Source organism: Anabrus simplex, chromosome 11 (genome assembly GCF_040414725.1).
Source record: "Anabrus simplex isolate iqAnaSimp1 chromosome 11, ASM4041472v1, whole genome shotgun sequence".
NCBI lineage: Eukaryota > Metazoa > Arthropoda > Insecta > Orthoptera > Tettigoniidae > Anabrus > Anabrus simplex.
The window spans coordinates 38,428,732-38,454,289 of NC_090275.1; the positions used below are offsets into that span (position 1 = coordinate 38,428,732).

At 42.1% G+C, this 25,558-nt stretch overlaps 1 protein-coding gene across 2 annotated transcripts in view; it reads left to right on the top strand.

The window, feature by feature from the left end:
- Positions 1 to 5,596, top strand: part of LOC136883527 (uncharacterized) — a 483,493-nt gene extending 477,897 nt beyond the window's left edge. For both annotated transcript variants that reach the window (XM_067155893.2, XM_067155894.2), the window contains 2 exons: positions 851 to 1,004; positions 4,335 to 5,596. In XM_067155893.2, the coding sequence (XP_067011994.2) occupies positions 851 to 1,004; positions 4,335 to 4,441 (261 nt within the window). In that variant the 3' untranslated portion in view covers positions 4,442 to 5,596. The remainder of the gene's footprint in view (positions 1 to 850; positions 1,005 to 4,334) is intronic.
- The last annotated feature ends 19,962 nt before the right edge of the window (positions 5,597 to 25,558 follow it).

Here is a 25,558-nt window from a genome sequence, read left to right on the forward strand (position 1 = left end):
GATAGGATACATATTGAGACACCCAGGACTTGTTCAATTAGTTTTCGAAGGAAGTGTAGGCAGTAAGAAAGGTAGCGTAGACCAAGGTACGGATATGACAAGCAGATTAGAGAAGAGGTAGGATGTAGTAGTTACGTAGAAATGAAAAGATTAGCACAGGATAGGGTGGCATGGAGGGCTGCATCAAACCAGACTATGTACTGATGACCCATACAACAAGATACAGCGGCACTGAGCACAGTTCACTTGTACTATCAACAGACGAATTAAAAACGTAAACTTTCATAAAAATATGACAAGATAAGGGATGAGCAACAAGATCTGGTACACAGCCTTAATATAAAATATGTTTTTTAATGTAACATCCGAAAAACCATGAGCATGTCCATACTCACAGCCTAGTCGTCGTACGTCGAGATGGCGGTATAAGTACTACACGCTAACTTATTCTTAAGTCATTATTTACACTCCTCTGTAATCAACTTTTACTTGTAATATGATGCTTATAGACGTAGTGATTATGTCACCGGAGATACAATTTACAGATTTTTTTTGTTGCATAGAATTCCCACAGGAAATGTGTGATATGATCGCAGATTTGTAGGCAGCTATAGGTTGGAATGCAAACTAATTTGGTCACTAGGAAGTATCGTCTAAGAGGCTCTTCCATTATGCACCAAGAGTAACATAAATTCTAGGTGTTCTGTTGCTGAACCCTTAATGTTTATGCAAATCTCATAGCGTAATCGTTGTGCGGGCAAACTATACTTCAGTTAAGTTTGCATTCCAACTTATTAGTACGTAAAATTCTGGGCTCTATTGATAATCTCAGTTTGCTTATTTGTTGCAGGAATTTCCACTACTTCTACTACCATGGGCGGTGTTCAGTTCGCTACTGCTGGTCCTAGTGGCGGTGGACGGTATCTATTGCTCTGTCTACTTCACCATATACTACAGCGTCATCTTTGGTGTGCTCACTACTTTCTGTTTAATCCTTGGCCTCAGTAAGTAGTCAATAGAATTATATTCTCTCATCTTTACACGTTTTTGAAACCATTACAAATTTGTTTACCTCATCTTTCAGTGTAGTATTTGAGTTTAAACGTATTATAGGAGAAACATCAATTTTTTAAAATTAATCTTTCAGTATTCATGAATATTCTCTGCATACAAACTCCTACAAAAAGCGTACAAGTAGCTCTAAAACAGCCATTTTTTGTACACCAGAGTTAATTGAGTCTGTCTGTTAACGAATTGATGATAGTAAATGGCATTATTATTTTGAGTTCAACGAGTGATTTTGAAATGAAGTACAGTGTTTAGTAATTGAACAAAGTCCTTTAACTGCAAATTGAGATATTAATTTGTTTGTGTTACATGGCACGATGTTTACGTCGTTATTACAATACCAATGAAATACACGTTATGAACCAGGGGAACGAAGCTTAATGAAATTTTGATTAAATAACGGTTTGTCTGGAAGCTATTAAATGTTACATAGCGTAAAATCAGTATTATTAGTAGGTGCAGTAAATCATTGAAATTAAAATATCCAAGCGCTCCCTCAATCACGACGGTCTTTCAAAACTAAATTTTAGTTCCAAATCCCGTTGAATGTATGCAAAGTTTCTGTCATCATTATGAAGAAGTGACATATTTTCTTAGGGATGTCTGACTTTCCCGTTTGTAAATTATGTTGTTGTTGTTGTTGATGATGATGATGATGATGATGACGACGATGCTTGTTGTTTATGGTGGCCTAACATCTAGCTCATCGGATCCGAATGGTATGGGATGAAACGAAATGTAATAACAATTAAAATTCAAAAAATTCATCTACTGACCAGAATTCGAAACATGACGATGAAGAACGTATACAAATTTAAATAATCAGCAGACCAATCTCACAATATTGAAAAAATAATTCCAAAATCCATCCACTGACTTGAATAAAAAAAAGACGAACAATGATTATGAACTTAAACCAATCATTGGATCCGACCCACAATGCCCCACCTTCCGATAAAATAACTTAAACCAATGCTATGAACTGAACAAGGGACTGCTTCCAAAGCAAAATCCTAAATCATGATGCTTGTTGTATAAGGGGCTCCAAAATCCACGTCATAAGCCCTAATAATGGTACAAATCATGGTGTTCGTCATGTAGCGATACTAATCAGAAGTAACGTTGACTCACGGTGTTCCTTATATAGTGGTACTAATCATAGACAATGTACTGCTCACAGGTAACGCAGTCAAATGGTGTTCCTCACATAATGGCACCACTTATAGGTAAAGCAGACTTATGGTGTTCCTTACATAGTGGTGCTAATCACAGGCAACGCAGACCCATGGTGTTCCGCATATAGTGGTACTAATCACGGGTACTGTCAAACCATGGTAATCTCCACAAACCCATGGTATTCCTCACATAGTGGTACTAATCGCAAATGAAGTCAACCCATAGTGTTCCTCACGTGATGGTACTGATTTCAGGTAATCTCATGGTTGAAGATCCATCACGCCTTGGTTTCCCCTTTTAGTCGCTTCTTACGACAGGCGGGGGATAACGTGGGTGTACTCTTTACCTGCGTCCCCCAAATGTGATTACGACAAATGTCGCCCAGTAATTACAAGCACTGGTATATGGGACCAGAACAACTAATATGAGGGTAGGGCAATCATCCAGTGTCAAGGTCGTTCTGTTTGGTCTCCTTTTCAATTTTTGTGATATGTTCATCTCTTAGTACCCGGGTATAGAAGTCCTGGAACAAGGTCGTATGAGACATTTTTTGCAAATCGTGTTCTGTATACAATTTTCTCAATTTTTAAGATATAGAAATAAGCGAGGCGTTGTTTGAAGGAGAAATGCCTAAATGTTAACACAGTTTGAGCAGAATTAAAATCAGACCACTGGGTCTCAAAATACAATGAGTCAAATTTAGAGCTTTCTCTTTCAAAAAACAGGCCTTCGATAAATCGCAAGAGGACTTGAAAGTAAGACAGCTACATATAATTTTTATTGGATCAAAGGACAAGAGACGGCAAATCCAATGGCATGCAAACCAATAGCCAAAAGATATACGTTGCAAACCAGATTGAAATTTCTATGTGCCAGTTTATTGTGAACAATGGTGCAGCATAGGAATTTCAAATATATTTCAGAGCCCATATGTTAAGGTTAGAACGCAAACTTTCTAAAGCGAGTAACAAGTATACTCTAGCCTGCACAAAACAGTTCTGCTATGAGTTTTGCAAAAACATTAGGGGTGTGGCGTATTAGAACCCCTTGAAATTATGTTCCTCTCGCTACATTTCGGAGTAGCGGGCTAGATATTTCCTACCAGCCAAATTAGTTTGCTTTCGAATTTTTAACTTCCTAAACAAGCAGGCTCTAATAATGGTCAAGGATAATGAAGAGCTTAAGAAGAGATGGTAACGTAAGGGTGTATTCTGCTCGAAGGCAGGTCCGAACCTCCGTAGATGTGTGCCTGAGTCGGAGTTTACGTACGGTAGGGTGGTCAGTTCCTTTCCGCTCCTCCATTCCCTTACCCCCTCCAACAGTGCGTGGCAACCTATCCAAATCTTGACCACGCCCAATGTTGCGTAACTTCGGAGATCTTGCGAGATCCGGTGTTTCAACAGGCTACGGCTATTGGTAAGAAGAGATGGGTTCAGGCTTATGCTTTAGCTGTGTTGTTGTTGTTGTTCTAGTCGTCGTTTGCACTTGTGGTATTCTTGGTGTTGGGTTTGGCGACTGCTTTCTTGTTGTTACCTCGAGTGTTTCTGTTGGCCCAGGAATCATTCATTTGGTTGCTAAACTCTTTCTTGGATTCCTCAACCCATTTATTTGTCCTACTGTGGTCAGCTTCTGTATGCATGTGAGGAAGGGTGTGGTTTCGATAGATGAACGTTAGTTATATCTGTTAGTTACTGTGCCTTATTTGGTATTCAATTCTGCGAGATCGTTCGCTACCTGCTCGATCCAGTGGGTTCAAGAAGCCCCCCCACCCCCACCCCCTTCATCCCTCCTCGGCCTTACCTGTGACAAAAAATATCTTGGACTTCATAGGGTTAAAACTCGTAGGGAAACTCATCATTATGTATTAGAATATGGTAATAGTTGTAATAATTATAAACACATTGAAAATGGTTAAGAAAAGTTAATAAACGGTAAAGTCGAAGCTTAATCGCTTTGAGTTGTTTTTAGGGTTATTGAAAGAAATAGTAAAGTATTATAATTCTTATGAAACAATGTTTTATTGAAATAAAATGAAATGCAGAGTGCTCCATAACACTAATTTCAACTACTGTGTGTGCTTTCTCTTCCAGTGGTTTGGATCCACTTCATCTTGGTGGTGTGTAGCTACTACAAGACTTTACTAGAGGCGCGTAAGCATCGGAGCAAAGAAGAGATGAAGGAGAAGCCTGTAGTGTAGTGTGATAGACATTTAAAGAAAATATAGACTGATGTTCACAGCAATGCGAATAGAACGTATAAAACATGAGAATATCAAGATTCTCCAGTTCCTTTTCATCGTAATTAAGGAAGTTAGACCATGTACACTTTTGGAGACAAACTATGACAGGAGAAATAGATTGCTGTGTTTGTTAGAATTAATTTATATACCTAGTATATGAACTCTTATATGTCTGCTTCAGTACATCATACGCATTTATTTTCCGCCTGCAAATCTTTTCAAAATGGGCTTTTTGGATACATGTCGTGAGTCAGGATAGGAACTCCACTCCTTTTACAGTTTTTTTTTCTGATGTTTAATGTCTTATAAATTAACGCAACTATCACCAAGGATCCGGCTAGAAAGTTCTTTGGCAGATGAAATCTAAAGCGCATTATGTAAAAACAGATTCGAGTAGATGGAGAAGGATGCAGTAGTTACGTAAAAATAAGATGTTAGCACAGGATAGGGTGGCATGCAGAGCTTCATCAAACCAGTCTACTGACTGATGAGCTAAACAATACAACATGAAAAAATATAGTGAATGAAATAATTTTAATCACTGGCTCGTTGTCTGAATATGAGGCCTTCGTTTCAGAGGGTCGCAGGCTTGATTGCCTGTCGGGCACTCTAATCTTCATACTCACACCACAATACCAACCACCACAGAAAGACGTAATAGTGAATAAATTCCTCCACATGGAGATGGCGTCAAGAAGAGCATCCAGCCGTGAAACAGGACCAAATGCACACAAGTGCGAGACAGATCGCATCGGAGAACCTACTAAGATGTGGGAAACGTGGAATAATAATAATAATAATAATAATAATAAAAGCCTGTTTCCAGTCATTTGACGGGGTCAGGAAGAGAATGAATGACGCCCCCATCTAGCGGCGAGGATAGGAATTGTGCCGGCGGCCGAAGACTCCTCTGGGGCGATGATTAATGAATGGCAGATGAATTGAAATGATAGTGGAGAATGTTGCTGGAATGAAAAACAGAAAAACCTGCCCCGCCTCAGCTTTGTCCAGCACAAATCTCACATGGAGTGACCGGGATTTGAACCACGGAACCCAGCGGTGAGAGGCCGGCGAGCTGGCGCCTGAGCCACGGAGGCTACAACAACAACAACATCAACATCAACATCAACATCAACATCAACATCAACATCAACATCAACAACATCAACATCAACATCAACATCAACAACAACATCAACATCAACATCAACATCAACATCAACATCAACATCAACATCAACATCAACATCAACATCAACATCAACATCAACATCAACATCAACATCAACATCAACATCAACATCAACATCAACATCAACATCAACATCAACATCAACATCAACATCAACATCAACATCAAGTACTACTACTACTACTACTAGTACTACTACTACTACTAGTACTACAACTACTACTAGTACTACTACTACTACTAGTACTACTACTACTACTACTACTACTAATAATAATAATAATAATAATAATATTATTATTATTATTATTATAATAAGAATAAGAAGAATAAGTGGAAGAAGAACGAGAAGATGATTTGAGATGTGTGGTATAAACAGACCAAATGATTTATGTAAATTTATTTTACTTTAGGAGTGGTTTGCATATTAAAAAACTGCCCCACACTCGTTTTTATATCAGATAAGGCATAAAAATCGTCCAGGCCTATGGATTCAATAATTTTCCCTTTTATGAAACTCATTTTGAAGTACTACGTTGAGTAAGTTTAAAAACACGGACATATCATCAGTATAGGGTGGCGTGATACTTTACAACCAAACCCCATGGCACTACAGCCCTTGAAGGGCCTTGGCCTACCAAGCGACCGCTGCTCAGCCCGAAGGCCTGCAGATTACGAGGTGTCGTGTGGTCAGCACGACGAATCCTCTCGGCCGTTATTCTTGGCTTTCGAGGCCGGCGCCGCTTTCTCACCGTCAGATAGCTCCTCAATTCTAATCACGTAGGCTGAGTGGACCTCGAACCAGCCCTCAGGTACAGGTAAAAATCCCTTACCTGGCCGGGAATCGAACCCGGGGCCTCCGGGTAAGAGGCAGGCGCTCTACCCCTACACCACGGGGCCGGCTGTGATACTTTAGAGGAAGTCTAAAATGAATTCTTAAATAATATTCCCCTCCTGTGGTACACGTCTTCTTCTACCGCTTCCCCACACCCCACCTGCGGGGTCGCAAGTGTTTTACGCCCGATGCCCTTCTTGATACGAACCTTATGTGGAGCGATGTTATCACTATTGCGTGTTTCTTTGGTGGTGTGCTCTGGTGCCTGAATATGAAGAAGAGAGTGTTGGAGCAAACACAAACACCCAGCAGACGAACTCGAAGAATTAATGAGACGTGATTAAAATCCCCGACCCGGCCGGGAATTGACCCCGGGATCCTCCGAATCTAAGACCTCAACGCTGACGACTCAGCCAAGGAGTCAAATTCTGTGATACACTCAACCGCACAAAACTTAGTCGTCACAGAAGATGCCTTTTTTTCAAAATCTTTGTATTTGAACATAGAATTCCAAGAATCATCTCTTCGACCACCGGCTGTCTCAGTTTTTCATGATGACCACACCGCGAAATACCACCCTCTGCGTTGTCCAGAATATTTCTGTGTCCAAAAATGTACAATTCCCAGTAGTTTTTATGAATTGACATCGCATTTGGTAAGAAGGTGTGAAAACTAATAAAATGTAACAATTTGATATAAAATCGCCATGCACTGGTTATTTACCATTATCCTGTCCCACCTTCTTGATTAGCCCAAGTTGGCTCAGTTCACTCCTATTTGAAGGTTCTCAAATACACCAGCGTCTTGTAGGTAGACTTACTGTTTATTCTCGAGTCTCTTGCAGAAGTAGACAAAGAAATATTTAATCGTGCCCTTGGCTCAGGCTATACGTCTTACAAATTCAAGGTTCTTGAGGTGATATTTATTAAATACGGGATACAAGGGCTGAATTTGTTATTTTTCCCTTTGTCGACTTACACTGGCTGAGTTGCATTAGTCTCAAATTTGATGACTGCGTCGATCTGCTGTTTTTTTATTATTTTTTATCAAATGCGATGATGTTTATTCGACGAGTGCTGTTAGTAATAAAGATGCCGTGAACTTCTTCGTGGGTGATCTTGCCAAAATCTTTCAAGCTCTTGGCCAGGATGGAACGAATGCTCTTGTGTCTGGCATATATCAGTGTGTCATTGTGCGTCCAGTGACCTTAGACGTGCATTTTCCTCTAATTCTCACATTTGTACGAAAACCAAGTAACTTCCACATAACTACAAAAGTCAGTGATGCCAGCGGTAACACTGCAATTGAAAGTTGTACTACCGCTAGGTTTAATATACCCATAATATTAAAAGAAGCGTTTTGACAGACAATACTGGTGGGAGAAGCATTTCTTAGATACTTCTGCCACTTTAACTGTTCCTCTGATTCTCATTTTTGATGCGCTGCATTCTAGTGACATCACTCATTCATCTTAGCATTTTCATCTCTGCAAAATCTAATTTATTACATTGTGTCTTTGTTGTTGTCCGCGTCTCTGCACCATACAACAAGGCTGGCCTCACTTCTGTCTTGTAGGTTTTTCCTTTAAACCGTATGCCAATATTTTTTGTTACACAGGAAGCCAGACATTCTTTTCCAGTTCATCCAGACAGACTGCACTCTGTGGTTAATCTCCGTGATTAGGTTGTCATCCTTAGATGGTAAAATTACTAATGGAATGGTAAGATTACTAATGGAAAATGCATAGTTAATATAATGATGACGGCAGGACTGGCCATTTTAAAATTTGAGGATTTTTTCCCTGTGTTTTGAGATAGCTGTTGTTTTAAATTTTGAGCTGTTGTATCGCTCTTACGCTATAGGCTTATCCGCCGTTTCCTTGTCACTCTTATTGCATCTTCTAGCAGATACGTTGGTTAATCAAAGGAAATTAAAAGGTACGCCATTTCCATTAAGTTTTTCAAGTCATAAAAAGCGATTTTGTAACAAACGGCTATTATCTCGAGTTTGGTTGAAAATAAGTTCACTTAATTTTGAAAAATCCTTGAAAACCATTCCTAAAACTCAGGAGTAACACAACTCGAAAACTCAGAATTTTGCAGTTAAGTTGAATTCGCTTTAGACGGCTGTAAAATATTGCTACCAACGTCTCTATCATAAGCAGAGTCCAGATGTTGAGGCAGTAATAGAAGACAATGCGAAAGTAATTTAGCTGTAGCAAAGTGTCGACTAGCCCGCTGTTTCGAAATGTAGTGAGAGTAACGTAACTTCTAGGGGTTCTAGATGGTCGGGCCCCTAATGTTTATGCAAATCTCATAGCAGACCTGTTGTCGGGGATAGAATATACTTCAGTAAGTTTGCATTCTAACCTATAAATGCCCAAACATCCGAACTCTTATCATCAGTGTTAAATGTAGTAATGTTCCTGCGAATCACTGAAAAATTTTAATCTTCTTTCACTCCACCAATATGGTTACCCCTCACTAGCCTCGCTGTCCGGTCACTGCGCTACTTGGCCTTATGGCTTCTGCTACTACTGTAGCCGTTACTATACAAAGTACTGTATAACAATAAGGTAGGCCGAACTTTCAGGATACATTCCTCACACGTAGGAGAAAATAATATTTTATATGGACATGGGTCAGCAAAAGCTTCATTTCTATGCTAGGACAGGAACAGAACCAGCATAACACTTGAAATGTTCAAAATGCCCCATGTTAGCAATGATACGTACGAGAGTAACAAAATGTTACACCGTGTATACATCGTTACATATTTTTCCCCCGGATAATCCGAACATTTCCGAATCTCTAAGAGACCTCTACTCAAATGAGTTCCGATTGCAGTGTCTCGTGGCACTAAGGTGGTCGAGAATTGTCAGACTGAACATTCCTGGGGATTTAGTCGAACAAAACCCCCTGCTCAACAGTTTGTTTAGAAACTAGTGGAAGTAATAAAGTAGGTCATGACCTTCCTTCCACAAAGGTATTACATTTTCTACCAAGCTGAGGCAAAATTACTCAGCCTTCTTCCAATTATTGCTACCTAGACCAGCTCATAAACTTCCTTCCTCCGCTGAGATTCGTATTCCAAGAAGTGTTTACTCTGTGGAAATCACCACATCCCCTCCTGAACACCGCTTTCCTCGTTTAAGATTTCTTACAACTCCCCTTGACGCCCATCATAAAGTTCAGAATGCGAACGGCCAGGCAATGTGAGTTTCATTTAAGGATCTTGACTTTAATACAGGACTGCAGTTTGGTTTAATCAGATGAGCCAAGCAAAATATACAACTCACAGTGCCTCGTATGTTCAAAGATATAGCACTCAGGGACGTTATTTAAACCAGGGAGACCACGGCCCAAAGCAGAGTTGACAGACCGTCGTACACCAATGACTGACCACGTGCAGATGTCAAGAGAAGCTAGCCTACATTCTTCGTTCATCTCACCAATAAACTCCGAAAGAATAGCTACGTAACTCAAACATGGTTTAACAATACACAGCCTACTATTGAGGGGATCGATGATTGAAAATGTCAACTTCTACAATTTTACAAGTATCAGCATGAAATTTTGCGAGCACATTCATGAAATAAATATTATATATTATAACAAGTTTCAAAGCAGTGGGTTGATTCAATCTTCAATTATTATCTTTTGATATTTAGTTATGAGTTATTGAAAACAGTTCCCTGAGACACAATTTTGGTTTCTATGACTTCAAAAGTCGATTAAAAAATTTGTTTCTCCTCAAATATGTATCATACTAGAAATTTTTGGGTTTCTGATTTGCTAATTGCTATTAGAAAAATAATAATGTCGTAATCAAATTCACGTAACGTTGTTTCCAATCAAGAAATGAATATAAGTATATTTTGTTAGTTGGAGATATTACTGTAACTCCAGAAAGTTTCATATCAATCAGAGAAGAACTGCAGCACTTGGAAGGAAAGCACTGAAAAACATGAAAGGTGAGAAAAAGACATCTGAAATTTTGAATGCACCTATTATTGTTTAAAGATTATGAGGTAAACTTTGGAACATCGTACAGCGCTGACACCATACGACTGTCATTTGTAAAACCTTGCAGCCAAATTCAAATGGAAACAGCAAAATACTGTCAAATTATGGGATAAAGTGCCATCAATGTGAGGTGAGGTGGGAGTGGCAGACAAACCCACACGACATCCCGTGAAGATGTCCGTATGGCCTTTGAAATTCACAAAACTTGAAAGATGCTGCCAGTTTCTGATAATTATTCTGATTATATTTTAACAATGATTGCGAAATATTTTTTTGTAAGTAAGGGGTAAGGGTTATTCTGTCCGAAGGCAGGTCCGAACCTCCGCAGAGGTGTTCCTGAGCCGGAGTTTACGTGCGGTAGGGTGGCCAGTTCCTTTCCGCTCCTCCATTCACTTTACCCCCCACCAATAGCGCGTGGCAACCCATCCAACTACTGACCACGCCCAATGTTGCTTAACTTCGGAGATCTCACGGGATCCGGTGTTTCAACACGGCTACGGCCGTTGGCTTTTTTTGTAAGGAAATCACGAAATTTCAGTCGTCGGTATCCTTAATCAAGTAAAACTGAAAGAAAACCCATATTTGTAGAGGTATTTTGAACTGTGTGGCACACGATGATTATTCATAATTGTTGAGCGTTTTAATTCAACGGCGCCTTCTCTAACGGAAAAGTTCCGTCCACACTGGTCGTGCAAAATAAGTTTACATCCGTAATTTTTGTTAGCAAATATGATAGCCTAGTTATAATTTCCCTTAAAACAATAATCACACCACCTGATGTTTTTGTCATCATGAGATTTCGGATTTTTGGCAGTATTAGGACAGAATGCAAACTCTGAAACGAGTACCTAACAAATATACACAACTCCACAACGGCTGTGCTATGAGTTGTGCATAAACATTAGGGGTGCGGGCCATCAGTACCCCTAGAATTCATGTTACTCTCGCTACATGGCGGAACAGCGGACTGGAGAGACTTCCTAACAACCAAATTAGTTTGCATTCTAACCTATTACAACCTAAGTCAGGCGTCAATCATTACCTTACCTGGGCTCTCCTTGCTACATACTTCTCTCATATCAGAACTCTGCACTGAACTCACCTGAAAAGAGGGAACAGACTACTATTAGAACATACAGAAATTCATGTACAAAGAAAGTTTTATTTATGCTCATTCGCGTGATTATTACTAGTACATAATGTTTCAAATGAAATGCATAGTTCTTTAGGTACATGTCGTCATGAGTAACTACGAAACATCTGTTTCGCCCAACATGTATATACTTACACATTACTACTACTACTACTACTACTACTACTACTACTACTACTACTACAGTTGAACCTCAATACCTCGGAACCTCCATTACTTGAATTTTCATTATCTCGAGGCAACTTAAATTTCCTGTCCGTTACTCCTATTCTTCGCCCGTATTTATTTCTCTATTACCCGAAATTCCATTACGCGAATTTTGCCCCTTCCTTCCCAATTTCCTATCCCATCGTCGCCGTAAGACCTATCTGTGTCCGTGCAACGTAAAGCAAAATAATTGTAAATAATTAAAAAATAATGTTATGGGGTTTGCATACACATTAGGCGCCCTGCCTCTTAGAAGCCCCTGACAATTATGTTGCTCTTGTTACATTACGGAAGAACGGGCTTGACGACGCCTCCTACTAGACAAAGTAGTTTGCATTCTAACCTATTACTGTCTAAACATCCGGACAATAGTTCATCAACATCTGTAGGCAACATTTGATGTAAATGCGGCTTTCTTGTAATAAATCTTTAAGCGCGGACGAAGCCACGGGCATAGCTCGTTAAAAATAAAATTAAAATAATTTTTGAAAGGCACGGCTGGATAGAGACCGTACTGGACTAAAACGATTATTGCGTGATCAACGGTATAAAATAACTTGCCCCTGGAGCAAACAATGGATGATCTGGGCTGCGCGTATCGAGCGTCATTTGTTTTTAGTTTCGCACTCGCGCAGGCACTTCCATAGTGTCACTGCATTGAAATTAGATGTAATTGAATACACTGACGGCAGAGAGAAAAACGTACAACAATATAGTGTGTGTAAATGTGTGAGTGGAAGAGATATTACTGGTGATATGGGCGGGGAAGTTGACGCGGAAGTCGTTTTAAACCACATGTCGCGCAACACATGCAGTGCTGCCACAGCAACAGAGATATCACATTGAAAAGAGAGGGAATAAAACTAAATTACCCCGGTCTAGCTGTAAGCGGAGAGAGAGAGATGGATGGAGGATTTATCGCAGACAGTTGCAGAAAATTGGACTGTTCATTTAAAGGGCGATTTTCTACGACAGTTTCCTTTCCAGGAGCCAAATACAGCCAAATCTTTTCTTTCTTTCTTTCCTTCCTTCCTTCCTTCCTTCCTTCGCTTCCCTCTTTCGGCTCCATTGTGTAGGCACGAGAATGGTCGTATACTGCTGTCAACATGACATTGTACCATTAAAACAACAACAATAATAATAATAATAATAATAATAATAATAATAATAATATCCCTCTGTGGCTTGGGCCCCTATGGATGGGGATAGTAGAATGACACCCACGGTGTCCCCTGCCTGTCGTAAGAGGCGACTACAAGGAGCCCCAGGGGATTTCAACTTGCAGTGTGGATTGGTACCATGGGGCCCTTAGCTAAGTCCTGGCATTGCTTCCACTTGCTTTTGTGCCAGGCTCCTCACATTCATATATTCTATCCGACTTTCCGTGGGCAACCCCTTTTCTATTCCGACACCGACTGTGTTAGGGAGTCTTTCATTTCCACACCCTTCGTGGCCCTTGTCTTCGTTTCGCCGATATCTTCATTTTTCGAAGTGTCGGATCCCTGCATGTTTTCTCCCTGTTTAGTTTTATATAGAGGATGGCTGTCTAGTTGCACTTCCTCTTAAAACAATAATCACCACCACAGAGTTAGTAAATGATACACTAGAGGTAGCATTGGCGCCACCGTCTACGAGAGAATCAGTATAGCGAGCGGAGCAGCTGTCTGGCAAAAAACTCACTCCGCTGTACACATCAATGTAAATAGGGGACTCTTAAAACTGTGTGGATATAGATAAGGTTGAAAATTCTTACAAGTAAATATTCTCGTATACTACAGTATACTTGCGATGCTTCTCCCCAGTAAAAAAGAAAGCTCAAAAAGCAAGAATACAGGACTAAATCCGTGATAAAAGAGGACGGTGTTCAGGTGCAGTTAAGTAACACAAAATCAATTTACTGTTCATATCTGTCTTCTAACAAGATACGTTTAGAAGGAGGGCACGTATATATCGCTATTTTTCTGTAAATGACCAGGAATTTGGTATAATTCTGCCCAATGACCGAAAATATCCTCTCTCGTACAAAGCGGATGAGCGAGATTTTAACCCTAAAAACGTTGGAGAGATTTTGTGTGTAAAGTAGACAAAATATTATCATCTCCGGTTTAGACGCTGGCTTTATGAGCTCAAGTCGGCAGGTTCGAGCCTGGCTCAGTCCGGTCAGCCTCTTGTAGATAGATTTACCGGCTCATGAAAGAACTCCGTGGGAAAATATTCCGACACCTCAGTGTCTCCGAAAACCGTGCTAGTAGTTAATGGACCGAGCTCGATAGCTGCAGTCGCTTAAGTGCGGCCAGTATCCAGTATTCTGGAGATAGTAGGTTCGAACCCCACTGTTGGCAGCCCTGAAGATGGTTTTGCGTGGTTTCCTATTTTCACACCAGGCAAATGCTGGGGCTGTACCTTAATTAAGGCCACGGCCGCTTCCTTCCCACTCCTAGCCCTTCCCTGTCCCATCGTCGCCATAATACCTACAATCACATTATAGTTTGAGAACCTATGATCTATTACATTTATCAACTGTGCTTATTCACAACTAGTTCAGCGTCCATCATACATGGCTTCATTTCCTGTCAGAGACGGGAATCCAACTCACTACAAATGCGTATGAAAGAATTACTATAAAAGTAACACCTTTAAAACCACTTTGGTATGGCTCCTCAAAAATATCCCTTATTTATTTTATGCAATCTTGAGTATAATTTACGACGTAATATTCACCGTAGCGTACCAACTCAGATCTTATGGGTATAAACGATATTTTATAAGCCTTCTAGTAATCACTCCGAAATCCTTGGTTTCCTATTAATATCCACAGAAATCCAATTAAGTTCCCCGATGACGACAACCCCGCCGCCACCATCCTCACCCCCTCTCTTGCTCGGAGCAAAGAAAATTAATGCTAGCTCACTCACCACCACCGCCATCATCATTTTCTTAGGTAGCAAGACAGAAGATGCGAAGTCCTGGGAGTGAAACAACTTCATTTCCTCAAACATTCTGCTTCTAGAGCACGTAGGGTATGAGAGCAATTTCTAACGCTCGCTACTTCATTACCAGCAGGCCTTGCGACGCACATGGTCCCCTGCTACTCACAACAAGCAGCAGCAGCAGCAGCAGCAGCAGCAGCTGAGAGGGGGCTTTGCCCGCAGACGTGACTTGCCTACTCTTTGAGCTGAAATCCAGGACATACCCAACGCCGCAAGGTCAAAACAAAACAGATAACAGACACACAACTGTGAAACCAACAAAACATCATTTCAAACAAAAATTTATCTCCTATTTTCCTGATAACAGAATACTCTAGCTACATACTCTACTGCTGCCGGTTCAGGTTGAGTCCAAGAATATTCTCTTTCCGTTGTAACACGTATGAAGAAATGTTTAAATATCTTCAATGGTAATAATAATAATAATAATAATAATCATCATCATCATCAACGTAATCATGAACGCCAAGTTTAGACACTACCGCACAGTCATTCGTCCGGAGGCCCTCCAAGCAGCCGAGTGCCCTGCAATGTATAAAAATGGCCTTATTGGAAAACTCGAGTTCAAAGAAAGAAAGAAAGAAAGAAAGAAAGAAAGAAAGAAAGAAAGAAATAAAGAAAGAAAGAAAGAAAGAAAGAAAGAAAGAAAGATTTTGAGGGAAATCTGGGGCCCCATCAAAGACAAAGGTGAATATAGAAGACGACACAATACGAGCTCTATTTCCACGAAGAAAAGATAACCGATACGATGCGGAAGAGACGGGTTTCTTTCTATGGTCTCGTGACAAGAATGAGACCCGCAAGGTCAACAAAGGGGAAGTTCTCCTACTTCCAATATAAGAAGACAAAAGGGGCCTGGTTCAATGAGGTAGAAAAAGATCTACAAGAGGTGGGTATCACATATGATGATATCCTTGAGCGCAATCCACTTAAGAAGAAGAAACTTCAAGCCCACAAGAGTTTCCAAGAAAATCCGAAGTTGAAAACAGGGAAGGCCTGGACCGAAGCAAGAAAGGAACAACGCCGGCAAATAATGTGAGAGTACTGGACAAGGGAGGGGAAGGAGGTAGTTTATATGGCGTGGTCCTTAGTTCGACGAAACGACTCAAATTAATGAATTAATAATAATAATAATAATAATACACCCCATTACTTTATTTTTATCCTATTTAAAGACGCCAATGTGTCGAAATGTTTCCCACAGAAGTTCGTTTACGTGCCTATTGTGGCGTGTGCTGTTCGAATGCGTGCCTTTCGAAAAATCATGTCCCTTTAGATTAAACGCAAAGTGAGTGTTCCCCGGTAATGATCAAGTCATCAACAGTCAAATGAGACCACAAGCTTGCCTTTCTTGCTTGCATGTTGTGCGTGCTTAGGTTAAGCGCTGAAATGGCTTTGTCCTTCCGAGGATTTCTCGTTCCTACAACGCCAAAACTTATAGTTCTACACAGAACGACACTTTGATTTCTAAAGAATGCCGTAAAGGTCCTTAGTCAGACTACTACATTGTGCCCAAAAAGCATGAGGCTTCGATACACATAACACGTCACACCTTCGTCCGGGCGGCTGCACTTGAAAGAACGCCGCACCATACTCACTTTTCGTTTTGTGTTCAAATACTTCTTCTACGATAAAAGACAACAATCACCTAACACTTTGTGTCTAATGTTTCCCGCCTACACAGTCATTCTCTGTTTGCAGTCAGGACTACATGGAATCACGCACCAGTGCACGTCAGAGGTCCATGATGTCCCTCATGTGAACCCCCCATGGCTCAAGGGCCCCGAAGGGCCTTGGCCTACCAGGCGACCGCTGTTCATCCCGAAGGCCTGCAGATTATGAGGTGTCGTGTGGTCAGCACGACGAATCCTCTCGGCCGTTATTCTTGGCTTTCTTACCGGGGCCACCATCTCACCGTCAGGTAGCTCCTCAATTGTAATCACGTAGGCTGAGTGTACCTCGAACCAGCCCTGATGATGATGCTTGTTATTTAAAGGGGCCTAACATCTAGTTCATCGGCCTCTAATGGTACAAAATGAGACGAAATGTTATGACAATTTAAAAAGCCATAATCCTCCACTGACAAGAATTCGAAAACGTGAGGAGGAAGAATGAATGGATGGATATGAAGTTAAAACAATCAGTGGATTCGACCCGCAATGCCCCACATTCCCAGAAACTAGCGTTAAACAATAGTATTACTGACCAAGGGACTGCTTCTAAAGCACAATACTGAATCTATGATGCTTGTAGTTGAAACGGATCCAGGTCATCAGTCCCTCACAATGATACTTACCGCCAGGACAATAGAACCATGGTATTTGTCATGGTGCGGTACTAATCAAAAGTAGCGTAGACTCGCAGTATTCCACACATTATGGTACTACTCACTGGTAATGAAATGCGCACATGTAACACAGACCTATGGGGTTTCGCACACTGGGGCCCTATTTACAGGCAACGCAATCCTATGGCGTTCCTCACATTAGTGGACTAACCACAGGGACCCGCACTATCCCGTGGTGTTCCTCACATAGTGGGTACGAAGCATAGGCCAGGCAGAACCATGGTGTCGCTCATTCCATGGTTTTGCTCATATAGGGGTACGAATCACAGGCACTGTAAAATGCATCCTGAGCACAAACTGTCGCTACTAATCACAAACTTACTTTGTACCTAACATAGTGGTACTACACGCAAGTAAAAGCGACCCATGGTGTTCCCTGCGCGATGGTTCTAATTACGAGTATCATGGTTCTAATTTGATCATCCCTTGGTGGCCCGTTTTTTTCGTCTCTTACGACAGGCAGGGGATACCGTGGGTGTATTCTTCGTCCTCGTCCCCCACCCACAGGGGGTTGTGTGCTGGGTCCGCGAGAGGTATTTTATTTCCATGAAGTCCATCGGCAAGCCGGTTAGGACCCCCCTATCTGCCACCTGGGACGCGCCACGTGGGAGTATCATCTCTCCCCCTGCTACGCCAGCGTAGTAGGTTCGTGGCGAACCAGCCCTCAGATGCAGGTAAAAATGCCTGACCTGGCCGGGGCTGCCTCCCTTTTGTGAAATATAACAAATACATTCATATTTAGTCCGCTCTGTGGTGTAGTGGTTAGCGTGATTAGCTGCCACTCCCGGAGGCCCGGGTTCGATTCCCGGCTCTGCCACGGAATTTGAAAAGTGGCACGAGGGCTAGAACGGGGTCCACTCAGCCTCGGGAGGTCAACTGAGTATAGGTGGGTTCGATTCCCACCTCAGCCATCCTCGAAGTGGTTTTCCGTGGTTTCCCACTTCTCCTCCAGGCGAATGCCGGGATGGTACCTAACATAAGGCCACGGCCGCTTCCTTCTCTCTTCCTTGCCTATCCCTTCCAATCTTCCCATCTCTCCACAAGGCCCCTGTTCAGCATAGCAGGTGAGTACGCCTGGGCGAGGTACTGGTCATTCTCCCCAGTTGTATCCCCGACCAAGAGTCTGAAGCTCCAGGACACTGCCCTTGAGGCGGTAGAGGTGGGAGCCCTCGCTGTGTCCGAGGGAAAAGCCGACCCTGGAGGGTAAACAGATGATGATGATGATGATGATGATGACATTCATATTTGTTTTCTCTCTGCACCGCCTTGACATTCATTTCCAATGCATATCGTGAGTCATTAGCAGCTCAATATTTCTCTCTCACCGATGCTAGTCCTGAAACTCTTTCGAATGTTCCTAAGTACAGACATTACTCCTGTGACCGCACACTCAAGTATATTCCTTGTTAATTGCGATCCTCAAAACATTAAATTCCCGGAAGGACGTGGGTTCGAATCCCCGTCAGGAAGTCGTAAAATTTAAGAAACGAGATTTCCACTTCCGGAGGTGCATATGGCCCTGAGGTTCACTCAGCCTACACCAAAAATGAGTACCAGGTTAATTCTTGGGGGCAAAGGCGGCCGGGCGTAGAGCTAACCACTCTACCCCATCACGTGCCGAGGTTAACAATGGTGGAAGCCTTTACCTTCCACTACTCCAAGGGCCTGCATGGCCTGTAGGGAGGTGACTTTGCTTTGCAAAACATTAACTTACTGTTCTCCTCCTCACCTTCTTCCTACATGTGAGATCCCTCTAACATTCTCTACGCGTTCTTTCCCTTCTCCTCCGCATCCTCTTCACATTCCGCCTAAATCGGAAATTTCTCAGACATTCTCTAAGTGTTCTTTCCCAATTTTTGTTTTCCATCTGCTAATCAGATGGTAGGGTCATGTATGATGGCAAACAGTGGGCTGTGCAGTTCGTAAGTGCAACTCTACGGTCCAGAGAGAACAGGCTTGCCAAATTCCGGAGAGGATAAAGAGGTAAACCTGTACCGACAGTGAATTGTTGGTACCACAATGAATCAGGAAATAAAAGATTGCAATAACTCTTGTTTGCTTACCTTTCTTATTTTTATTTAGGAACATAAATCTAATCCCAGCAAGAGGTAGTTACGTGCATTCAGTGCGTAAGCAGAAATACGGTCTTCGTTGTGAAGTAGTCGAAGGTGAGCGGCGGAACTTGAGAATGTCGTGGTTTGAGCAACGGGCAATTTCAAGTTGTGTAAAAAAATTAGGCAAAACTGCAAGCGGAACGTTTTGGACGATGAAGCCGAAATCGCTCGTATCACCATGGCGAGAAAACTTCGCGAAAAGGCAGGTCAAAGACTAGGTGATACCTTAACTGTAGGCCAGTCCACGAAATTGCCGACTGTTTTGTTTGGTCCCATTTCTTGATACGGGGTCGGGGATAAGGTGAGATAAATTGATATAACGGTCGGATGCCCTTCCTATCACCAACCTCAGTTGAGCAGCTATAATAATAATTATAATTTATAATTTCGTGTGGCTGTTTCTAGCCGAGTGCAGCCTTTGTAAGGCAGACCCTCCGATGAGGGTGGGCGGCATCTGCCATTTGTAGGTAACTGCGTGTTATTGTGGTGGAGGATAGTGTTATGTGTGGTGTGTGAGTTGCAGAGATGTTGGGGACAGCACAAACACCCAGCCCCCTATCCATTGGAATTAACCAGTGATGGTTAAAGTCCCCGACCCGGCCGGGAATCGAACCCGGGACCCTCTGACCCGAAGGCCAATACGCTGACCATTCAGCCAACGAGTCGGACAGTTGAGTAGCTAATGAAGATGAAATGAATGATGGCGAATGAATTTGGGAGGGATGGAATAAATCGGCTGTGCCCTATGAACAGGATCTGTGTCGGCATTTTTCTGATTACTACTACTACTACTACTACTATAGTCTTTGTCGAGTTTATTCGCCAATGCCTTCTTCCTGTTTTTTCTTTCTTTCTTTCTTTCTTTCTTTCTTTCTTTCTTTCTTTCTTTCTTTCAACATCTGCGACCACCGCATGTGTTAAGCACGAAACAAATTATTCTGCGATATTGGTTTGTGCTGTGGTTCATTATCAAGTTTTTATATTTATATTTTGACTTTAGAATAAATTAAATGTTAACATGTTTAAATAATCGACGCAAAATATGACAACCTTGCTTTTGACAGAGCTCACTTGCCTTTTTAACGACACGCGCCTCTTGTGTCGAGAGGAAAAGATCCGACTGTCAACCCTTCATTATCACTAGGGCGGGCAGAGTGTTAACCCTCATTATTGCCAGGGTGGGCCAAGTTTTGAGATCAGAAGGTACCACTTGGGTATACGCTGAGCGTCAGGACTATACACGCGGGTTCGCTCGCGGCTCACTCCAATCATATGGGAAGGTTCTCACATATTATGTCAGCCTCGTATCGGTGGATTTACGGGTTCGTAAAGGAACTCCTGTGGGACAATATTGCGGCACCTCGACATTTCTGGAAACCGTAGTAGTTAGTGGGACTTAAACGGTGTTCTCCCCAGAAATTCTCATCAGCTGGATGGCAGGAATGAGTAGTCGTACGGGGAATACTACGTAAGAAAGCGGGTATGATAAAATTTCAATTTAGTCCCCTCAGGGCATTAATAATATTAATGCCGAAATTGAACTATTTTAGTGTTATCACAAACTAGACATGACGGGGTATTTCGAGCGATTAGTGTTCTACTGCTCGTTCAGAATCATGTAACACGTGGACTTACCACTCGGTTGCTGTGAAGTGCCATACGGGTTTGTGTCGTCGGGCGGAATCGAATGCTCTCGTGTGATTCCACATTAATACAGACACCACTCACTCACGACACTACGTGATATTCAAGCTAAACATTTAAACTTCTATGTAATTGATGCAATTATGCTGACATTAACGAAGATTTATAATATAAATAAACAGTTTTACGGTATTTATACTTTAATTTTAAACACCTAATGATCAAATATGTATTATTATTATTATTATTATTATTATTATTATTATTATTATTATTACGTAACTTGCAAATATCTAGGTTATGTTATCTGGAAGGTATGTAAAATCAGCAGGGCGGTGCGCCCATTAAAGAGGTCCGAGGGAGAACACCGAAACCAATAAGATTATTAATAATAATTGTGCCATGCTGTATTCTGAGTTTCGTAGTACTGGAGTGTCATACTGTCATCCAAACCAAACCCCATGGCACTACAGCCCTTAAAGGGCCTTGGCCTACCAAGCGACCGCTGCTCAGCCCGAAGGCCTGCAGATTACGAGGTGTCGTGTGGTCAGCACGACGAATCCTCTCGGACGTTATTCTTGGCTTTCTAGACCGGGGCCGCTATCTCACTGTCAGATAGCTCCTCAATTCTAATCACGTAGGCTGAGTGGACCTCGAACCAACCCTCAGGTCCAGGTAAAAGTCCCTGACCTGGCCGGGAATCGAACCCGGAGCCTCCGGGTGAGAGGCAGGCACGCTACCCCTACACCACGGGGCCGGCTATACTGTCATCCACCATGCAGAAATCATTCTATCCTTGCTGGAATTGAACTCATAATGTTTAGACGCCCGCCACTCTACCACTAGTCCCAAGATGGAGCTTAATCATATTCTTACGATCTATATCTTCCCAGAGTTGCCACCATGATAAATTCGGGAAGTCTGAATAAAAACATTATATTAATATTGTCAGACCGAATTTCAATTATCTACTGTAAATTTTGCGACAAAATCGTCCAATTCGTCTCCGCAGGGAAGGGGAGGAAGAGGATGTTAGATGGAGCTTTAGACAGCTAAGCTCTCTGAAAGAAGCAGGCAGAGCCTTTATATACATAAAAATGTAAATTTTATGTGGTGATAGCTATGTTAATTTCTCCTTTCTAAAGAGGCCGACTGGTTAGCGAACAAGTTTCGTCTGCTCAAAATGGCGTGCTTGATCTTAAACTAGATCGGCAGATTCTCGACGACCGGACTGTGCATATTGGCTGCGAGACAGCAAGTTGTCGTACAGTGTACCTCCTTCATATTCTTCAAAAGGGGAAAGCTTCTCCTATCATGAAGAATCATTCACGTCGTGTCAATTATCCTAGGTTTTTCCATTGTCTCTTTAGGCATGCCAGACCGTACGGTTTTAGCCGGGAGAGGACGGGATATTTCCCGTTTTGTTGTGCGTATTGTGCAAATCATAAACCGTACTCTTATGTTCTGATTTTGAAAACGTCTCCACAATTTTTTTCTATTATGGACATAAAAGTGCGTTTCACTGCTGCCCCGGAGGTCCGGGTTTGATTTTCGGGTTCTGCCACGTAATTTGAAAAGTGGTACGGAGGCTAGAACGAGGTCTACTCAGCCTCGGGAGGTCAACTGAGTAGATATGGGTTCGATTCCCACCTCAGCCATTCTAAAAGTGGTTTCTCGTGGTTTCCCACTTCTCCAGGCAAATGCCGGGATGGTATCTAACTTAAAGCCAAGGCCGCTTCCTTCCCTCTTCCTTGTATATCCCTTCCAATGGCCCCCCAAGGCCCCTCTTCAACACTGCAGGTGAGGCCACCTGAGCGAGATAGTGGCCGTCCTCCCCAGTTGTATCCCCGACCCAAAGTCTCACGCTCCTGGTCACTGCCCTTGAGGCGGTAGAGGTGAGATCTGTCGCAGAGCCCGAAGGAAAAACCAACCCTGGAGGGTAAACAGATTAAGAAAGAAGGAGACGAGCATTAAATGGTGGGATGACGAAACACATCTACAGTTCATGTAATAAGAATGAGTTACACAATGAATGTTGCAGTGATTTCTGCGAGAAAAAACCCTCATTTTTTAAACGTTGAAAAGTGTATGCTTACGAGAAAAATATCAATTTCTTTATATACTAGTGAGTTCGGGAGACGCGCGGGTTCGAATCCCACCGTCAGCTGTCCTCAGAATGGTTTTTTGTGGTTTCACAGTTTCACTTCTAGAAAAATGTCGGCATAGTTCCTGTTCATAGGGCACAGCCGATTCCTTCCACCTCCTCTCCTAATTTCATTCACCATCATTCATTTTATCTTCATTAGCTAATCAACTGATGTTGGCGACAGGAAGAGCATCCGACCGTAAAAACAGGCCGCATAAATTTATCTCTCCACATCTCCGACCCCGTATCAAGAAACGGGACCAAACAAAACAGTCGGTAAATTCGTGCACTGGCGCCAGCAGTGCAGGCAACACAGCGTACACTTACGTGCTGCAGTCAAGTTAGTGGACTGACGCCTATAGTGCAGGCAACACAGCGTACACTTACGTGCTACAGTCAAGTTAGTGGACTGACGCCTATAGTGCAGGCAACACAGCGTACACTTACGTGCTACAGTCAAGTTAGTGGACTGACGCCTATAGTGCAGGCAACACAGCGTACACTTACGTGCTACAGTCAAGTTAGTGGACTGACGCCTATAGTGCAGGCAACACAGCGTACACTTACGTGCTACAGTTAAGTTAGTGGACTGACGCCCAAAGTATACCCAATCCCGAATTCCTCTTAACATAAACAAATAATTGCCCCAATTCATCCTCTTTAATTCCTACGTTGTCCTCGTATTATGATATTTTCTACTTTTAAAACTCCATTAAAGCTTATTCATCTACTGATGACATTCGGCGGCATCTTTCCCAGCGCAAATTTGGGAACATTCGTAACACTAGTCTTTTGTCTCGGAAATCACCCAGAACAAATATTGCTACTTTCCTTTGGATCTTTTCCAGTTCTCGAATCCAGTTTCCCAGATGAGAGCATCATACTCTAGAACCATGGGACTATACTTTAATTGGGGTCCTTTTCTCCCAATGAATTATACGCCCTCCCTTTTGCATGCTTACTACAACCCCTAAATACCCTCATAACCATATGAAGAGTTCTGTAACCTTTATTTATAACCTCGTTAATGTTACTACCCCACTGAGGATCTTTCCTTATACTAACACCTAGGTACAACAACGTGGTCCCCTTAAAAGTATTTTTATTCCATCAATGCAATAGTTACAACAGAGGAGACTTCTCCTCTTGGTGAAACATACAACCTGACGTATCAACCATACAATATACCCTCCGTTTACAGCACTTTGAATTGCGTGCTCTCATACGGAAGTCTAGTCTTTTACGAGGGCAAGTCAATAAGTATCTGCGATTTTGTTATAATTGTCTTTAGGTTCACTCTATGTGTGTTCACCAGCCGCTAGATGATGCCATTGTCTACGTCGTGGTAGGTTTCAGCGTTATCACATCAGTACAGCTTGCGCTGTTGCGACGTAAAATGGCCGCGCCACTCTCTGTTTGACCAAGGACGAACAGCGTTCCCGAATCTGTTTTTGTGGTCTGAGGGAGTACCGTGAACAGAAATTCATAGAACAGTCACTCGTATATGATTCAGGATCACATCACGCATTTTTTCAATATTGGAATCAGTTACGGCTGCCGATCTTTGCTCATCCTTCACGCTCGTGCTATCTCTTTTGAACTGTTCAACCCACTAGCAAACACTTCGCTGTGTGGCAAAACATTGTCCCCGTACTGCGCTGAAAGTTATCTATGAATTCCCGCTTCTTGTACACCCTCGGACCACAAAAAACAGATTACGGAACGCTGTTCCTCCTTTATGCAAGCAGAGAGTGGCGCGGTCATCCTTATGTCGTAAGAGCGCAAACTGTACTGATCTAATAAACGCTGAAACTACCACAAACGTAGACAACGGCGCCATCTAGTGGCTGGTGAGCACACATCGCCATAGAGCCAACCTAAATACAATTAGAGGAAAATTTCTGATACTTACTGACTTGCCTGTGTAACCATCCAAACTAATTACAACAGCAATATGCTCTATCTACAAAATAAAAGAAAGAAAAAAACAAGTAAGATTGCTATCATACATGACTCTTAATCTGGTGATCATAAGACAGAGAAAATACAGTTTTACCACAGAAAGATAAACTTCAATATTGAAATTCAGCATGCATAACCATGATTTGAACCGGGGCCACATCGATAAGAAACTAGGAATGATATCATTGAACACACTTGAACAGAACGAAAAGAACAATACCGAAGCATGCGACATCAAAGCTTACCTTTTCGAGGTTATCCCTTTGCGATACAGATGGAGCACTACTACTTCTTCCCGAGGAACGGGAATCATCTTGAGACAAGAAGTCCACACGCTTTGTCACACACACCTGCTGGTTTGAAGGCGACTCCTGCGTTGGATCACTTGTTTCAACAACATCCACTGCACAGTGTTCGATAGTTCTCTTCGAAGCAGAGGAAGAAGGTGCAGGAGAGGACT